The 18,384-nt window shown below is 38.2% G+C and overlaps 1 protein-coding gene across 11 annotated transcripts in view; it reads right to left on the bottom strand.

Annotated features, from left to right (window-relative positions):
- Positions 1–18,384, bottom strand: part of LOC131077819 (calcium-transporting ATPase 5, plasma membrane-type) — a 270,864-nt gene that overhangs the window by 57,849 nt on the left and 194,631 nt on the right. For all 11 annotated transcript variants that reach the window (XM_058015409.2, XM_058015396.2, XM_058015413.2 and 8 more), the window contains 4 exons: positions 3,514–3,612; positions 3,163–3,300; positions 2,928–3,028; positions 2,764–2,809 (listed from right to left, as the gene is read on the bottom strand). In XM_058015409.2, coding sequence (XP_057871392.2) covers positions 2,764–2,809; positions 2,928–3,028; positions 3,163–3,300; positions 3,514–3,612 — 384 coding nt within the window. The remainder of the gene's footprint in view (positions 1–2,763; positions 2,810–2,927; positions 3,029–3,162; positions 3,301–3,513; positions 3,613–18,384) is intronic.

Here is an 18,384-nt window from a genome sequence, read left to right on the forward strand (position 1 = left end):
TTCGATTTAGGGTTGAGAAGAATAAAAGAGATTTCTACGTACAATTTGGGCATTGGAGATTATTGTTTTGTGAGCCATTTTTGCATTTGTAGGTCTGCAACGTTTCTTGCAGGAATCTAAACTGAATTTGGAGATGGAAACCTTCAGATTTGGGTGAGAGGACGAAATCCCCCTCATATTTGAGCCATCGATTTTGCTTGGAATGTTCATATCTTGCCAATAAGGGCCAAAAATCAAAGTTTGTCAGCAGCTACAACAGGGTGACAATCTGATTTTCAGATCTGAGTAGGTATTTGGAGATTATTTCAGAGTTTGGTAGCAATTTGGGGCAGCCATTCATACCCTAGCTGAATCGTACCACTTAGAGCAGCCTGGAGCTTCAAAAAAAATAAAAGGGTTTTAACTTGGTTCTTAGGTACAAAAATTATTGTTGGCAGCAAATAAGAAGAATTCCAATAATTATTTGGTGAAATTGGTTCATACTTGAGCTATAGGAACAAATCAGTGGGTAGAAAGCACACCAAATTGGAGTCTCTTGGCAGAAGTTCAAGAATTGCATTGGAATCAAGATTTCTTCACAAATTTGTTTTAGATAATTATTCAATAGGTGAATAAAGCTCATTGGAGCCATTAGTTGCAGCTTGAGGTGCTTCATTCAATCTTTCCACCTGTTTAGGCCAATAAATCACTTTCAATCCTAGCGCTAGACTTCTAGTAGGCCATTATTTGGCTTGGGTTGTTGAAAAATAATTATTTATTTCCATTTGTTTATTGTTGATAAATAAAATCAGAAGTCTGAGATTCATTTTCAGTCAATTATTTTATGTATTGCATTTGTTATTCATTTTGCATTGTCAAATTCCAAAGCATAAACATCAAGAAACTCAAAAAAACACAACTCCTTCAAAACTTCAAAGCATTAATAAGCTGATCAAAGATTAATATTGAACAAACAAATCAGAATTTAGCCATCTCCTTGTCGGCATCTTTCAGAGAAGACTAGCTCTGGTGATGAAGCATCCATGGTTTTTGGAGTTGGACATGGTTTGGCTCAACCTTCCTAAGGATGAAAAAACTCTTCAAGAAGACTGGCTCCCATGGTGAAAAATCCATTCTGTCTAGTGTTGGTTGGAGATATCATATAGGTATATCTCAGTACTTTCAAAGATTAAGGTATTTGCAGGTCTTCCAGATTCAAAGATTTGTTATTTGCTCAATTGCCAATTTACAAGTTCAGGTTTGTGATATTGATTTAAGCTAAGTGTGTGCTTGCGGATTCATATTTCCTATGCTAGTCGATACTTTTTTCCATATGAAACTTCAGCTTGGCATTAAAATCTAAATGAAGACAAAATTCAAATATGACAAATTTCTAAATACAACAAAACACGAAAAAAGACGAGGAAATATAAATTGAAGCCCTCAAAATCAAACGTAAAGTTTTGTATTTAAATGTGGGAAAAGAGAAAAGCTAGGTGCTGATTTATTTAGTTAATTGGAGGCAATTTGTATCAAATTTTGGACCAACTATTCTCCATAGTTGTGCATTGGATTTTACTTGCAACCTTCAGTGATTTTTCAATATGAATTGGGTTAATAGACTATTGCAGTTGTTCGACATCTCATTCTCAGTTTCGCGTGAGCGAACTTGGTGATAAATAACGACTTTTCAGTTGGGCGACTAAAAATTATGTAGGCAAAGGCATGATTATTTCTTATAGCTGGAATCGACTTATTGTTAGCAGAGGTGTGGTGTTAGTGAGCAAAATATGGAAATAATTGGTGGACAATTCACCTTTGAAACTTGGTGTGGAGAATACAATCTAGAAGCCATGTGAACAATTACTTTGTTGGGTTGTGTGAATAAAAGTATCAGTAAGTTGGCGTGGAGGATATGAGCAAGTTGGCATCATATATATTCAGAACTCAATTTGCATTTGTTAATTATATTATTGGGTCGGGGTCATTCTTGTTACTAGACACATGGATAGAATTGCAGGCATGAGTAATGCACCTCTTATTTGGCATGAGATTGAGGGAAAATCGACTTGTTGGTGTGGAAACCTTGCAAAGTATTGGTGTTTGATTGTTCTCCTGTAGGCCGTTGGAAATAAGGAGACTCTCCTGCAAGATAAGAAATAGCTGAACATACACTCCCAGAGGCAGTTTGAGTGTGAGTAGGCAAATTAAAGATCATTTTTTCAGGTTTGGCATTGTATTTCTGAGGTATATTTCTTCTTTCTGGATATCTATTACATTTTTCTGGATTTTCCCTTTCCCCTGGCTCATGGTTATAATCTTAATGACCAGCTCTAACACCATACTTTACATAATGAGACCCACAACTCCAAGCAAAGAGAATTTATCAAAGCCGAAAGGGTTTTTGAATGTCCGGGGTTCCTAACTTGTAAAAATGGTATCACAAGCTTTTTCATGGTAGCATTAGTATGATTACAAAACCTATGAAAAATTTCACATTTGTAAGTATTATTTTTTAGAAACAAACAAAGGAAAACTCTTTTGTTTATTTTAGAAATATTGGATCAACTTAATTTCAACATGACATGATTGTCAAATAAGGGCTTATAATAATTCTCAATAGTTTGTGCTGGTTTTCAACAAAAACATGAACTTTCTTTTTACACTTTCATAGTTTACATGCTACAAATAACATACTAAATAATCTTACTTTTTTTCACAAGCAAGCAAGATTTTGAATTATTTCACTTAAATAGGCAAAAAGTTCTTAGAAAAGAGAATTACCTGGCCAAGAATATTTCGCCACATTAAATTTGTAACAAGAGGATCCCTGTGGCATTAATCATGGCATTACTAAAAAAACTACTTCTGCCCAAAATTTTAAATTATACCCAAGCCCAGTTTTTAAAATAACTACAAAATCAGTCTTGCAATTCAATTCCATATACCTAAGCCCAATCGAAGGTTTTTGCATAAGATCATCAGTTGGAGGTTCAGTTGCTAGTGCAAGTGCCCCTAGTGTGTCCATAATCAAATTTATCCATAACATCTATAGCACCATATACATAAACATAAGTAATCATGATACAACTTTCTTCAAAATATTTGAAAGAAAAATGATATTAGCCTTCGAATGCATTGTGAAGGTAAGAACTTCCAAGATGACATATGATTTATCTGTACCTGTACTGTTTTTAGAGGCACGTTACCATTGGACACAGATGCAACAAAATTGATTCCTAAAGCTGCAACATTGACTGTTAATTGAAATTGGATAAACTTCTGAACATTTGCATAAACTGAACGTCCCCAACGCACCATCTAATAAATTGAAAGAGAAATCACAGTTAGTTTTCAAATATCTAGCAATATCTATAAAGAAAACTTAATATCAACGAAGATGTCAACATAAGTCCTTAAACAAAAAAATCATTTTGTTATCTAGTACACAAACTTAATTAAGGATACAATTTATAGTAATCCACTCTATATACTCAAGCTCACACTATGAAAAGGGTAGTGTAATTGATTTACCTTGACCACTGATAAAAAATTGTCATCTAAGATAATGACATCAGAGCTTTCCTTTGCAACTTCTGTTCCCGCGATTCCCATTGCAAGACCAATATCAGCCTAGCAATTCAAATTATTGTTTTCATTTTATTAAGGTTTTTTTCTGAAAATAACTACAATTGAAATTGAGTATATACTATGGACTCAAATTACATGTAAAATCTTGATTTTCACCAAAATAATATGAGTAAAATTAGGTAGGCATGCCTTTTACTATTAAAAAGAAAAGAAACAAGAGAAGCTCATTTTATAGGTAATGTTGGATCCTAATGTGCATAATTTTACAATAGTTCTTTGGATTTGAAATAGAACCCAAAAAGGTTCTAGTACCTAGATGAAATTTTATACTTTTATGAAGAAAACAAATTATGAAGTCATCACTACAAAATGTTCCATAGTAGGACTAGGGAATGTGGGAAGATGCTCTAGAGATGATAGCGAAAGGAAACATTTGTGGGGGAACGGATGGCAACTTAAATAATAGAGAAAATAATAAGTTCAAAATATAGAAAAGTAAAGTTCACTTAAACTTAACCACAGAATTTTAATTTAAATATTTAAGCTTGAATGAAAGTCAATGAATTTACATGAGAGTCAAGAAAGAATGGGTCAAGATTCATTGAATCAAGTGTGGTGGTACATGATAATTAAAAAATTTCTTGTTTCCTTATATAACAACAAAAGCTCCCAACGAAAAACATTTGGAATTATAGGAATAGCAGTAAAATATTAAAAAACAGCAATATGGATTTCTGCAGCTACATCTCAGCTTGGATTTTAGGGTTTCAGTGTGTGGGGAGGGACTTGTGGGTCCCTCACGTCCTTTTTTTTTTTATATTAACGTTCTTTTCTTTTTCTTTATTTTTGTTAAGTGATGGATGCATTTAATTTCTGTTCTATATGCGATAGATGCCTATATGATACATGCTTATGAATGCATGTGATTTCTACGTGGTGAGTGATTTTATGATGATGTGACCTACATGATTTTATTGCGACATGTTTATATGATGATTATGCATGTATCATGAGGATGTGTTTATTTATGCCTATGCTTATGTATGATGATGTGTAACTAAATTCAATGATGATGATGATGATGGTAATTGTAAATGATGAATAATGTTGTGGATGCAATAAATTTATGTATGACGATGCTGATGTATATGGATGTACTAATGAAATGTCTATGATAATGCTCTATGATATTGTAGATTGATGTTTAATGATGTGGGGAATGTCTAGCCACCCCCGGGATGGAAACAATGTTCCTGGAAACAGCCAGACAACCTCCTGACATTTCCTCTCCAACTCCCCCATTTTGGGATGTTTCCTACACTTGATGAAATTCAAAGATGGCCTCTATGACATTTCCTAACCATCCTTGTATACCTGTAATTCATAGGGGATAGGGGCAACCCTCCTATAACCTTCCTAATACATACAATATATTGTACCTCAACAACACTAATAAACATGTTCTGAGCATTATTATTTTCTAAACCAAAAACTACAATTGTATAATAACACTCTCAGAAATATTATAATTAGTAATAATCTTACCATAGTTTATCATGAGGATTGAAAAGAATAACAATACATTTATAAAGTTTGCAAGGGAATCAACATTATTAAAACCATAAAAACTAGCATGGATATTGCATCCATAAATTCTAATTCTGATACCCAGAATAGTTTTATAAATATATTTTTCATGAATTTAATTTTAGGTTTGTAAATTGCTTTGAGTATGGAGCCCACTATTGGTCAAAGTCGTCGTAGTTTTCCAATGAGGTTTCTTGGCTCATGATAGATGTCCTCCAGACATTTCCTCTCCAACACCCCCCTTTTGGGACTTTTCCTACAAGTCACAGATGGCCTTGGAGACATTTCATAGGCATCCTTGTATACATGTAATAATAAACTTCATATTACATGCAATGGATTGTTCTTCAACAACACTAATTTAACTGTTCTGAATATTATTATATGCTAAACCAAAAACTACAACTGCATAATAGAACTCTCAAAACTATTAAAATTAGTATAATTTTGCCATAGTTTATCATGAGGAGAATGGAAAGGAATAACACTAAAATAATAAGGTTTGTGAGGGCATCAACATTCTTAAACCTATAAAAGCTACCATGGATGTTGCATTTTTTCATTTCATTCTTGAATGCCTCAACCAAAAAAACTTCTTTAAATATATTTTTCATATATTTAAATTTTTGATCTGGAAATTACTTTGGGTATTGGAGCCCAGTAGTGGTCAAAGTAGTTGTAGTTTTCCATTTAAGTTCCTATGCTCATGTATACCTTACCAAGGTTATGTTCTTGTTGTATGCAGTGAATCCCAAGGATACGCATTGACTTGTAATGTAATAAAGTGTATCTTGAAAAACATCCAATAAAGCAATTTGGCCGTAGAGATTACCAAAAAATAAAATGCTCAAAATTGGCAACAGGTCTACGTAATGCATCTCAAAGGTACAAAATAAGAAAGTGTAATGTCCCCTACTTGATCGTTATATATAATCATAAATAAAACAATTATTATTATTAATTAATATAATAATTACCAACGAATGATTATTTGAAATTTATTATATTTTATTATTTAATTAATATATATATTAATATTTATTACTAATAGTAATAATATTCTTCAAATATTCAAATAAAAAATAATAATAATAAAAAATATAATAAATTAATATTATATTATAAACATAATTTACATATAATGAAGACAGTGATTTTGGTTAAGATATTGCCGACTTCATACCATTAATATATACGCAGCAATAAAGTAGTGTTTATTACTAAACACTAACATGATCTGACTTAATAAATATAATGAACAGCGATCAAATAATAATTATAGTTACTTTAGGACAGCAACTAAACATTGTTTAGACGCAAACCCATGCATATAGTATGGCCACCAATTGTGATTAATAAATAAAACAAAGATAATGATGGCAGCATATGTCATGTTCCCGCCTATCAATATAAAGAGGAAAAAGACACCATCGATTAGAAAATTGTCTCATTTATGAGACTTCACAATTTTCTGCGATATTGGAGATAACACTTTCATTATCTTGGCTTTCGGTATTATTGTGGGTGTTTAATATTTCAGCCTCTTTATTATTTGTTATTTGGTAGAGCTATGGTACTTCTGCCGATAATAAATTACCTTGAAGACTAGACGGAGAGTTTATGAACCTTCAATGCTACGTAAGACTCAAATTTAGAAGGAAGTCAAAGTGTTTACGTTCCAAGCAATATGAAAGAGCATGTAAGAGACTAAGTTAATAAAGCCAATTAAAATACCACAAATCACCACCTGGGATTAGTTAGTAATAATTAAGATCATATTAGACGGTATCATTGGTGGGTTGTGAAGAGGTATAAGCCGTGCCATTTCGAGTACAACCGATCCTTTCGGTATTGCAAGATATATAGGGAGATTGGATTCATTCAAACAATCATCAGGAGAGAATCATTTGGTGGGTTGTGAAGAGGTATAAGCCGTGCCATTTCGAGTACAACCGATCCTTTCGGTATTGCAAGATATATAGGGAGATTGGATTCATTCAAACAATCATCAAGAGAGAATCATTCAGCAATTACGTCAGCAATACGAAAGAAAAAAGAAGACAAAAAAAAATGTCTACTAGAAGAAAGGACCTAGTAGTTGTGCACCCTAACTTCGTGCTTCTCAAAATCCTACATGGAAATTTCAAATCACTCCGATTTTTTTATTACAGCAGCTTACTTGACAAGTCCCCTGTTTATAATTAAGGTTGCAGGGTCACATCATCAAATATGATGCCACATCAGCATGCTTTTTGCCAAGGTGTCCAAAACAGGCCAAAAAAAAGTGAGACCAATAGGAGTGCAAAAGGGCCCCAATACTTGTGCAGCTGATGTGCCATCACATGATTGGTTACTTTTCACAACAAACGGTATATTTCATTCAATTATTGATACTTATCATACAACTATTGGTGCAATGTTATACAAAGATTGAATATTAAATCAGCAAGTATTGAGATATTAAATCAACTACCTCTATCACAAGAATTGGAACGCGCTCAATTACTGGATCCTTTCCCTATTATATTGTCTAAGAGTTACGTCAGGTACGAACCTGAGAACATATCACTGATAATATAATATAATTTAATGCTGTTAACACCGTTTAGTACTGCTGATATCATATAGGATGAAGAAATTAATATTACATAATCTTCTTACCATAATATAACATAATGAAGTCAATACAACATAATGCTGGTAACATATTACAATACTGTAGTGCTGATATTTTAAAATATACTGTAGTGCTGATATTTTAAAATATATGTAAGGTATTACATAATGTTGTTAATATAAGTTAAGCCAAGAATACGATCTAACGTTATCTGATATAATGCTGCCAACATAATATAATCTGAAGTAATACTATCAAGATAATGCTAATATAATGATGTTAATGGATTATACAATACTGTTAATATACAACAAAGGGGAATATAGAATATCTGGCAGCCATCGATCAGATCAGATCAGAATTGTTATTAATTAGTTGCAGACGGTAACATCCTTGTTCTTGGTGGTATGCATGAGGATGTGTTTAATAAGTATGCTTAACATATGAAGCACGATAATGTTTTTTTGCGGAATTTAATAATAATATTAACATAGACTGCAGTATATAATGTAGTAATACATAATTTTATGACAGTGGCAGACCAGATCTGACAGATCTGTCTGCCTTTACCAGCAATTAAATATATTAATAATTAATGTTTTATTAATGATTTATACAAAAAAGGCAATTAGCAAATACATTAATTATATATATATATATATATATATATATATAAAATAAGATGTCTTGATCAGAAAAATAATAATATTAGATCAAAAAAAGAAATCAGAAAGAACTCTTAGAAAATAGTCAATAAGAGGAATAATGAAATTAATCATCTAATGAGGAAAATACATAAGTACTTGTTAATAACTAATAAATTGAAGAATATCAATGATTGGCTTCATGTTTAGTCTCTCAATAGATTAATTATGTTAATCGGGTAGGGGACATTACAAGTGGTATTAGATCATAATCATACCATCCCGTGGGACAAAACTACAACGTTGCTCTTTAATATGTGTGCGTTTTTCAAATGAATATTTTATTCCCAAGTGTATGCTTCCTACCTTGTGAATTTTTGTGATTACTAAATTTATTCTTCATGTATGTTCCTTACCTGGTGGGTATTCTCAGCTGTGTGGCTCATGCCATACGTATATTCATATAGATTTCATACCTTGCCATGTATATGCTCCATGTTCTATGTGTATTTATATACTTCTTGCTTTAAAGTCTATTTATGTGAATGATTACGTATGTGCTTAATGCCTTGCTCGTATTTATGAGAGGTACGGTGAGGTAAGGGGGTGTACGGTAGAGGTATGATGTACGGTGGCAATGTGAGGTACTCTAGTGAGTGCGCGATGAAAGGTTGACCTTCTGCAAACAATAAATTCTGAATATTTGGAATTTCTTGAGTACGTATTAACAGATATGCAACTAGAGAAGATAAACAATGATGAGATTCAAGATTTGCTAAATCCGGAATGAGTACAAATAAACGGAATAGGGTGAAAGGGAAATCCCACCGAAACTGCACAAACCAAATAGGGAGGGTCTTTCACCTCCGAAATGGCGGTAACCAGAACTCCAACAGGAATTCGCACAAGACAGAAAAATATCAAAATTCGCATACCTACAACAATGACTAACACGGCCATATATATGGGCTCCAGGAAACTCCCCAAAGGGTTACAAACGGGCCGACACGACCAACCAAAACTTGCCCAATCTAATTAAATAAAAGGGCCCGAAAGATTTGTTATTAAATTTGGGGCCTTACAACAAAATAATTAGATTTATTATTTAATTATATTGGGGACATCATAGTCCTCCCGAGCCAAAAATTGCTTGCCCTCAAGCAATTGCAGACTTGGATGTTCAAGAGTTTGCTCGCCTGCCCAGGTTGCATCCTCGATGGGTAGATTCTTCCAACGTATAAGGAACTCTTTGACTGTGCGTGTTCTCAACCTCTTTTCTCTGACTTCAACGATCTCCGCCGGCTCCAGAATTAGTTTCCCTTCTTGGTCGATGGGTGGTAGATCCCTGGATACTGTGACGCGTTGCCCGACGGCCTTCTTCAGACATGATACCTGAAAAACATTGTGAATCCGACTCCCCTCAGGAAGCTCCAATTCGTAGGCAACTTCACCCACTCTCCGAACCACCCTGTAGGGTCCATAGAAACGCGGCTTCAGCTTCTCCTTACCATTTGTGTTCAAGGAGGATTGTCTGTGCGGTTGAAGTCGGAGGTAAACCAGATCACCAACCTCAAAATTCCGCTCAATCCAGTGTCGGTTAGCATACATCTTTTGCTGGTTCTGAGCCCTCTATAGGTTGTCTTTGAGAGACGTCAGGATGTCTAAACTCTCCTAAAGCCAATCTTTGGCCATCGGTGCCCGACTGTCTCCCAATGCCAGGTCAACAAATGAAGACAGTTCATAACCGTACAGTGCTTTGAAAGGTGGCATGCCTATCGACATGTGATAAGTGGTGTTGTAACAGTGTTCACCCAAATGTAACCAGCGAACCCACGCCTTCTGTTGTGCTGAGACGTAGTTCCTGAGATAACCCTCTAGCCATTTGTTCACAATCTCGGTCTGTCTGTCTGTCTGCGGATGGTAGCTCGTGCTGGGCGACAGCTCGGTTCCGGCCAACCGAAATAACTCCATCCAGAAGGTACTTAGAAAACGGCTATCATTGTCACTGACTATGTTTCGCGGTAAACCATGTAGGCGGAACAACTCGGCTACTTGAACTGCTCGATATCCTGTGGGGATGGCAAAAAAATGTGCATACTTGGTGAATTGGTCAACTATGACAAAAATGCAATCCTTTCCTTGCACTGTGGGGAGTCCCATAATGAAATCCATCGAGATGCTATCCCATTTCTGGTCGAGAATTGGCAGTGGTTGCAACAGTCTAGCAGGTAGGTTATGCTCAGATTTGTTCTTCTGGCAGGTGGAGCATTCCCGCACATACTGCAGGACGTCGTCCTTAAGCCCCTTCCAGGAAAACCTTTCACGGATCTATCTGTAGGTTTTAAAGTATCCCGGGTGTCCAGCCAAGGGAGAGTCGTGCAATTCCTTTGGAACCTTTTCCTTCATCTTGGATTCGGGTACCAGATAAATTTTGTCCTTGTAATAAATGATGTCCTCAACCACCTTGTCTCGGTCATCCTGCCCCTGACAATCCATCAGTTCGCAGGCAAAAGTGTTCTTAGAGTATTCAACCAACAAGGATTCCTTCCAGTCCACCGAAATCTGAGATAAAGAACATATGGCAGGCCTTCTTGACAGAGCATCAACAACCACGTTATTTTTTCCCTTCACATATTCAATGTCGAAATCAAATGCCTGGACTTTGCTCACCCATTTTTGTTGTTGTTCATTCAGATCCCTCTGCTCCAAGAAGTATTGCAAGCTGTTGTGGTCCATCCGCACAACAAACTTTGCTCCGACGAGGTATTGCCGAAACTTTGTCAGTGCGTGTATGATGGCGAGCATCTCCTTGTCGTAGATGGAATATAGCCGCTCAACTCTCGAGAGCTTCCGACTCTCGAACGCAATGGGGTGACGGTCTTGCATCAACACCGCTCCAATGCCTTGACCCGAGGCATCACACTTGAGGATGAAAGGGTGAGTGAAGTCTGGTAGTGCCAGAACCGGACACGTACTCATAACTTCTTTTAATTTGTCGAAGGTCTGTTGAGCCTGCACAGTCCAATGGAAGAATCCTTTCTTTGTCAGATCTGTTAGAGGTGCCCCAAGCTGTGAAAATCCTTTCACAAACCTTCTATAATAACTGCACAAACCAAAAAATCCGCGCAGCTCCTAGAGAGTCTTGGGTGGAGGCCAATCCAAAATGGCCTGAATCTTCTCCTAGTGAACTTGTACCCCCTGGGCGTTGATGACGTGTCCCAAGTAGAGGACCTCGGTCATTCCAAACTCACATTTGGACCTTTTGGCATACAGTGATTGTGATTCCATAATCCCCAATACTTCATCCAAATGCCCCATATGTTCCTTCCAGGTCTTGCTGTAGATGAGTATGTCATCAAAGAATACCAATAGGAACTTACGCAGTTGCTTGTTGAAGATGTGGTTCATGCAGGACTAAAAAGTGGTCAAAGCATTGGTTAATCCAAACGGCATGACGAAGAACTCATAGTGTCCGTAATAGCAACGAAAGGCCGTCTTTTCCACATCTTGCTCCCTCAATCGAATCTGATGGTAGCCGAAACGGAGATCAATCTTGGAGAAATAGATTGCGCCATGTAGTTCGTCCAATAGCTCATCGATCCTGGGAATAGGGTACCTATTCTTGATAGTCTTCTTGTTTAGTGCACGATAATCGACACACATTCTGAGAGTCCCGTCCTTCTTCTTCACCAATACCACCGAGGACGCAAAGGGGCTAGAACTGGGCCAGATCCATCCCTTATTGAGGAGTTCCTGGATCGTTTTCTCTATCTCATCTTTAAACTTCTTTGGGTTGCGATAGGGTGTGGTGATAACGGGTTTTGCTCCCTCCTCCAACTCAATGGTGTGCTCAAACCCTCGGTGTGGGGGTATACCAGGTGGAATATCAGCGAAGACCAAACTATGCCCATCCAGAACCAACTGAAGTTTCCCATCTTGATAGTACGTCTGTTGTCCTTTCACAGGTTTTGTTGAGATCAAGCAATGTGTTGCCCAAACTACTTCATCATGTCTAAAGATGGCTTCCATCTTTTTGGCGGAAATCTCCCTCGGGCCGCCATTCGACATTCCCCTAAGAACTACCTTCCTGCCATCCACCTCGAATGAGAACTCCATCCTTTTGAAGCTCTGTGTGTACTGGTAGAGGGTCTCCATCCATTGAATGCCCGATATGACATCCGTGTCATCCAGATCCACAACAAAGAAATCATCAGTCACCATGTAATTTCCCATGGTGATACTCAATTGGAACCAGGTGAGTGCATGATAGGAGATTGCCTCCTACCACCTTGACATCGAACCCTTCATGTTCCTTCATACACAAGCCCCTACGGTTGACGAGTGACGAGTTTATGAAGTTGAGCGAGGCTCCACCGTCGAGCATAACAAGAACTCATTGCCCTTGGGGTGTACCATGTACTCTAAATACACTGCACCTTGGGGTACCCGCCAGTGTGGCAATGATGCCCCCCCTCCGAACCAATGTGGAGATTCTCTCCGCCAGGCTGGTTTCTTCGACCGATTCTTCCCTTGGGGTTTCGCTTTCTTCATGCTACTCTTCTCCATCGGACATCACTTCAATATAGTGAATCTTTCCTTTGCCCAAACATCGGTGTCCTAGTTCCCATGGTTCTTTGCAGGTGAAACATAGCTTCTTCCTTCTGAGTTCCTATCTTGTGGCTTCATCTAGCGATGACCCCTTCGGATAGGGTTTATTATCCTTTTCCCTCAGAGCGAAAGGTGGTTTGGTATGTGCAAAACTTCTGGAAAAGGAAGATGTTGCCATGTTACGGGCCTTTTTTATTGCTTTCGTGAGCGTGCTGGGGTTGAACCCTTTCACCCAACCTTTCAGTGGTTCCATCAATCCGTCTACGAACAAGACCACCAATCTCCGCTCTGAGATGTTAGTCACCAACACGGACACTCTGGAATTCTGTGATGTAACTGTCCATAGATCCCGACTGCTTTAGTTGCGCCAACTCCTTGAAATTGAGTTCTGGATCCTTCCTATCAAATCGATCTATGAGCTTCTCTGTAAATTCGACATAGGAAGTTATCTGGTCGTGGCCAAGAGTGATCATTCCATGATGCCACCATTCATGCGCGACCCCTTCCAAGTGGAGTGTTGCAAACTTGATAGCTTCATCTTCAGGCATCGGGTTGAGTTGGAAGTAAGTATCTGCTTTTTGAACCCAGGCATGTGCCGAGGTCGCTTCGGCCCCATCAAAGGATGACAGGTTGATCTTACCAACCTTCCACTTGATGTCATTATTATAGTGTCCATAATGGCCCCAACTTTTGCCGCTCGAGTATTTCATCCGGAGCTCCACATAATCCTTGAAGGATATGTCCCCCTAGAGATTTGCATCCCTCCAATCTTGACTCAGTTGTGCTTGCATCTCCTGAAAGATGGGTTCTTGCTCCCCCCGTGGTGCTTCTGATTTTTGAGGAAAAGTTGGCATTAGCGACTGTGAATGTGAGCATTGGACGTTTGACCTTCCCGTGACCGAATCATCACCCTGTCCATTCTGTTCTCCATTCATTTTTCCCAAGGCCAATTGTCGTAAGGTTTCCTCCATGATTTGTTGTCGCTGCTCTCCTCTGGTTAGGGTGTCGTAAGGTTTCCTCCATGACTTCTCTTGTAGGGTCCTGTGGTTCCCCCATTCTATCGGCTGAAAGGTACCTCCTCCTGGTGTACACTTGCATCCACGACATGACAGGCTAGCAAGATCACAAGCTCTGATACCACTGGAATGTTCCCAGACTGTTCAACGACTGGCTGTACGGTGGTGCACCAGCAAGGTCGTACGAAGTGAAGTGCAGGGGGCTATCGTACGGTAGACAGGTCATACGGTGGTGGTGTGAGGACAGAGTGACCGTATCGTGTAGAGGGTCGTACGGTGGGTGGTGGTGAAAGGCCGTACGGTGTGTGGCGGTGAAGGGTCGTATGGTGGAGAGGGTTGAGCGACCGTACGGTGAAGGGGGGTTGTACGGTAATGTGGAGCTGAAGGGTCGTACAGTGGAGAGGCCGTACGGGAATGTGGGTTGGAGTGATGTACAATGGGATGAGAGGTACGGTGAGGTAAGGGGGTGTACGGTGGAGGTATGATGCACGGTGGCAATGTGAGGTACTCCAATGAGTGCGCGATGAAAGATTGACCTTCTACAAACAATAAATTCTGAATATTTGGAATTTCTTGAGTATGTATTAACAGATATGCAACTGGAAAGATAAACAATGATGAGATTCAAGATTTGCTAAATCCGTAATGAGTACAAATAAATAGAATAGGGTGAGGGGGAAATCCCACTGAAACTGCACAAACCAAATAGGGAGGGTCTTTCACCTCCGAAATGGCGGTAACCAGAACTCCAACAAGAATTCGCACAAGACAGAAAAATATCAAAATTCGCATACCTACAACGACTAACACGGCCATATATATGGGCTCCGGGAAACTCCCCAAAGGGTTACAAACGGGCCGACACGACCAACCAAAACTTGTCCAATCTAATTAAATAAAAGGGCCCGAAAGATTTGTTATTAAATTTGGGGCTTGTTGACGTGTATTTTATACACAATCATACACAGAATAAAATACCTAAAGGCATCTTATCCTCTCTTGAGAAAATAGTCTCTAACTGCTGAAGATTCGCATAAAGGATCAGTTAGGATGACTCCAAGGTTCCTTTTAGTAGGGTCTCTACATGTGGATAAGCTCGCCGTGGTATGATGTGATTTGCTGGAATCACAAGGGGACTTACATCTGATGTTTGAACTTCTGATCTGCTTTGCTGGACACAGGCTCTTACTAACTTAGATTTGAAAAATGAAAAAAAAGATAAGGGCGAAGAGAGGATCTAATCCTAATACTAAGAATGTAGGAGCAATGACTTGATTTTTGATGAAACTCTAACTAGATCTTGTTTTGACATCAATGGAACATCTACACAAGACTAGTGCGATCTTCTAAGGGAGCTTTATGATGTTCAAATCATCACCGCAGGCATAGATACCATCCAAGTTGATGCATATCAATGAAGAGGCAACAAATTGAAATTGAGCTTAGGCTGAATGATCCAGTTGACTACGCAAGGCAAGTCTGCAATCAACAAACTGCTAGTAGTATGGATGTACAAATTCCACCATTAATCAATCGCATTTCCTCCATTCATCTAATCATTTACCATCTAGGATTGAAGACTCAACAAGAAACCATGCAAATTGCAAGAAAACAACATATTTCACCATTACTTCAATGAAAATAGAATTTGTTTACAATCAATGGCAACAATTTCTTGCCTTGTCCTCCTATTCTACTCTAATTACTATTCTATCAACTATATTCTAACTCTTCCAACTATTTACATGCTATCTCTAACCTATTGCCAATTAGCCCTTTGCAAATGAAAATGCCTGGGCTTATATAGTGCCCACAATACAATTTGATGGCTCAGATCAATTCAAGATCAATGGCCAAGATTCAACAATGAAAACCCTAATTAGGGTTTGTTACAACCATTACATAACATTTAATGCTTGACCAATGACAAAATTGTATTGCTTGGACACATGTCCCTTCTAGAAAAATCGACCAATGGATAGCCGAGGTAGGTACATCGGAGTTTGTGCCACCTTCCATGAGTTAAGTACATTGAATCTGGACATGCTGAGGTGGACCTCACTGATTGGAGAAATGATGACTAGGATGCCACCTCATTTGACACTTGTAGCTTGCTAGATATTCAATTTGATGTCGTTGAGAGGCTATCTTTAATTAACTCTTGTCCTAACTCCTTTTGTCCTTGATTTGCAAGACGATTGATGTACCTTGCCTTGGAATGCTGGATTTGGAAGAGGTCGCCCTTGTCCTGGCTTGATCGTCCTAGCGAAGACCGTCCTGGATCCGGCTTGATTTTCCTTGAAGAGATCTCCATTTGATGCCTACACAACATTTCAAAATTAGTAACATGATTTTGCAATGAATAGCATAGATTAAATTAATTTTTAGGAAACTTCATAATAAATCCTTGAGTTATTATTTCCTAAAAAACGATTGAGCTAAGGGAAAACAAATTTTCAAAATTCAAAATTTAAGCTATGACGATGAATGAATAAAAGCAATAAAATCAAATCGCCATACCTCAAAAGAGAGCTAACTCTAGAAATAAAGGAATTCGCCTAGGCAAAAATCAAAATTTGATGGCCTTCAACGTGATCTCCCTTCAAAATAGCAATTTCACCATCTTTGATATGTCTTTGACGTCCTAGGCAACTTCGCTCAAATGGAAACTTCAAGTTCGCACCACCTTGCTTTGAAATAAAATTCGCTCCTTTGAATACAACTTCGCACTTCTCCCTTTGATAGCATTTGAATGATAAAATGGTGATGTAAAAATGAAATCTTTCACCCCCCTTATATAAGCACTTACCACCAATTTGCTTAGGCCGACTTTGGTAAAATTAAGCAATTAAAACGATTTTTACATCAATAACAAGGCCGACCTAATAACCTTAGCGCTCCTTTTGTTTTTTTTTTATTGCAAACAATAATTAATTAATTAAATTTCCTTGTTTATTAATTAATAAATTCGATTTTTTACAAGGCAAAAATAATTAATTAATGTATATCAAGTGCAAATTTTAAATGCTACTTAATTGAATTTTCAAAAATTATCGATTTTTAGCATTTAAAATAAATTCAAAAATGTTTGTTTGAACGCCAAATTTTGAAGGTGAAAGGTACGTACCTCATCGCCCTGGTCCCTTGGAGAGGGACAGGAGCGATCCATGATTTGGTCGTGATTTTTGCATTTTTTACGTTCAACTCCTTCATCTCCACGTTCAATATCGATCATTTTAATGGGTCCTCCGAATTAGATCATCTTGCATGCGTTCATGGGTGCCTTTTGGATGTTTATCGCCCTGGTCCCTTAGAGAGGGACAGGAACGATCTCCATATTTTCACGTTCAATATGCATCTTTGACCTTTGATCTTTCATTGTAGAGTGAATAACATCCTTGCTCGTTCCTTCTACGCTCGTTCCATTCGTTTTAATGACGTGTTTGGACGTTTAAAGGGATCATCGCCCTTGTCCCTTAGAGAGGGACAGGAGCGATCCATGTTTTCTCCTTGACCTTGGCAACTTCTAACTTCGATCCTTGTTGTGATGTCTTCCAAACGCCGTCCCTTGCCTTGCTTATCCTCGCCTTGCCTCGTTTTGAAGGAACATGAGTGCCTTTGATGAGATCGCCTTGGTCCTTGTCCAAAGGACAGGAGCGATGTGAGTCCTTTAGCATGTTTGACAATGTTTGGACGTTCAAAACACTTGCATGTGATCTTCAAACGATGTCTCGAACCTTGTATGACCTTATGAAGTCTTGACTTAGCTTGAACTTGAAGCAAAATAAAGAGTCCAAAGCGAATCGCCCTGGTCCCTTGGAGAGGGACAGGAGCGATATGGTCCATATGTTCAACTTGGTGATTATTTTACGTTTATTATCTTCGTATACCATCTTCAAAAGGCACCATGGACCTTCTAAGACCCTGCAAAATCTTGTCCTTACGTAGAACTTGCATGAAGTGGCCAATATATCCAACATCGCTCTGGTCCCTTCCTGAGGGACAGGAGCGATCTAGGTCTTAGAGTGCAAATCTTTCAATGTTGATGACCTTTGATGCTTTGTGCTTGACGAAGATGCCTTAAGACGTCCTTGCCACCTTGTTCTTCGCCTTGGAGTGTCTTGAATTTGGAGGGACGGCAATATAATCATCATATCGCCCTGGTCCCTTGGAGAGGGACAGGAGCGAATTTGTACTTGTAGTCTCCATCACACTTCGTCAGCTTCCAAATTTATCTTCAACGGTCTCGTAATGTCCCCTTTCACTTATCCATGCCTTGGGATCCACTCAAACTGGGCAAGAAAATCATCTTAGACAAAAATCGCTCTGGTCCCTCCCTGAG

This window comes from Cryptomeria japonica, chromosome 6 (genome assembly GCF_030272615.1).
Source record: "Cryptomeria japonica chromosome 6, Sugi_1.0, whole genome shotgun sequence".
NCBI classification, from domain to species: Eukaryota; Viridiplantae; Streptophyta; class Pinopsida; order Cupressales; family Cupressaceae; genus Cryptomeria; species Cryptomeria japonica.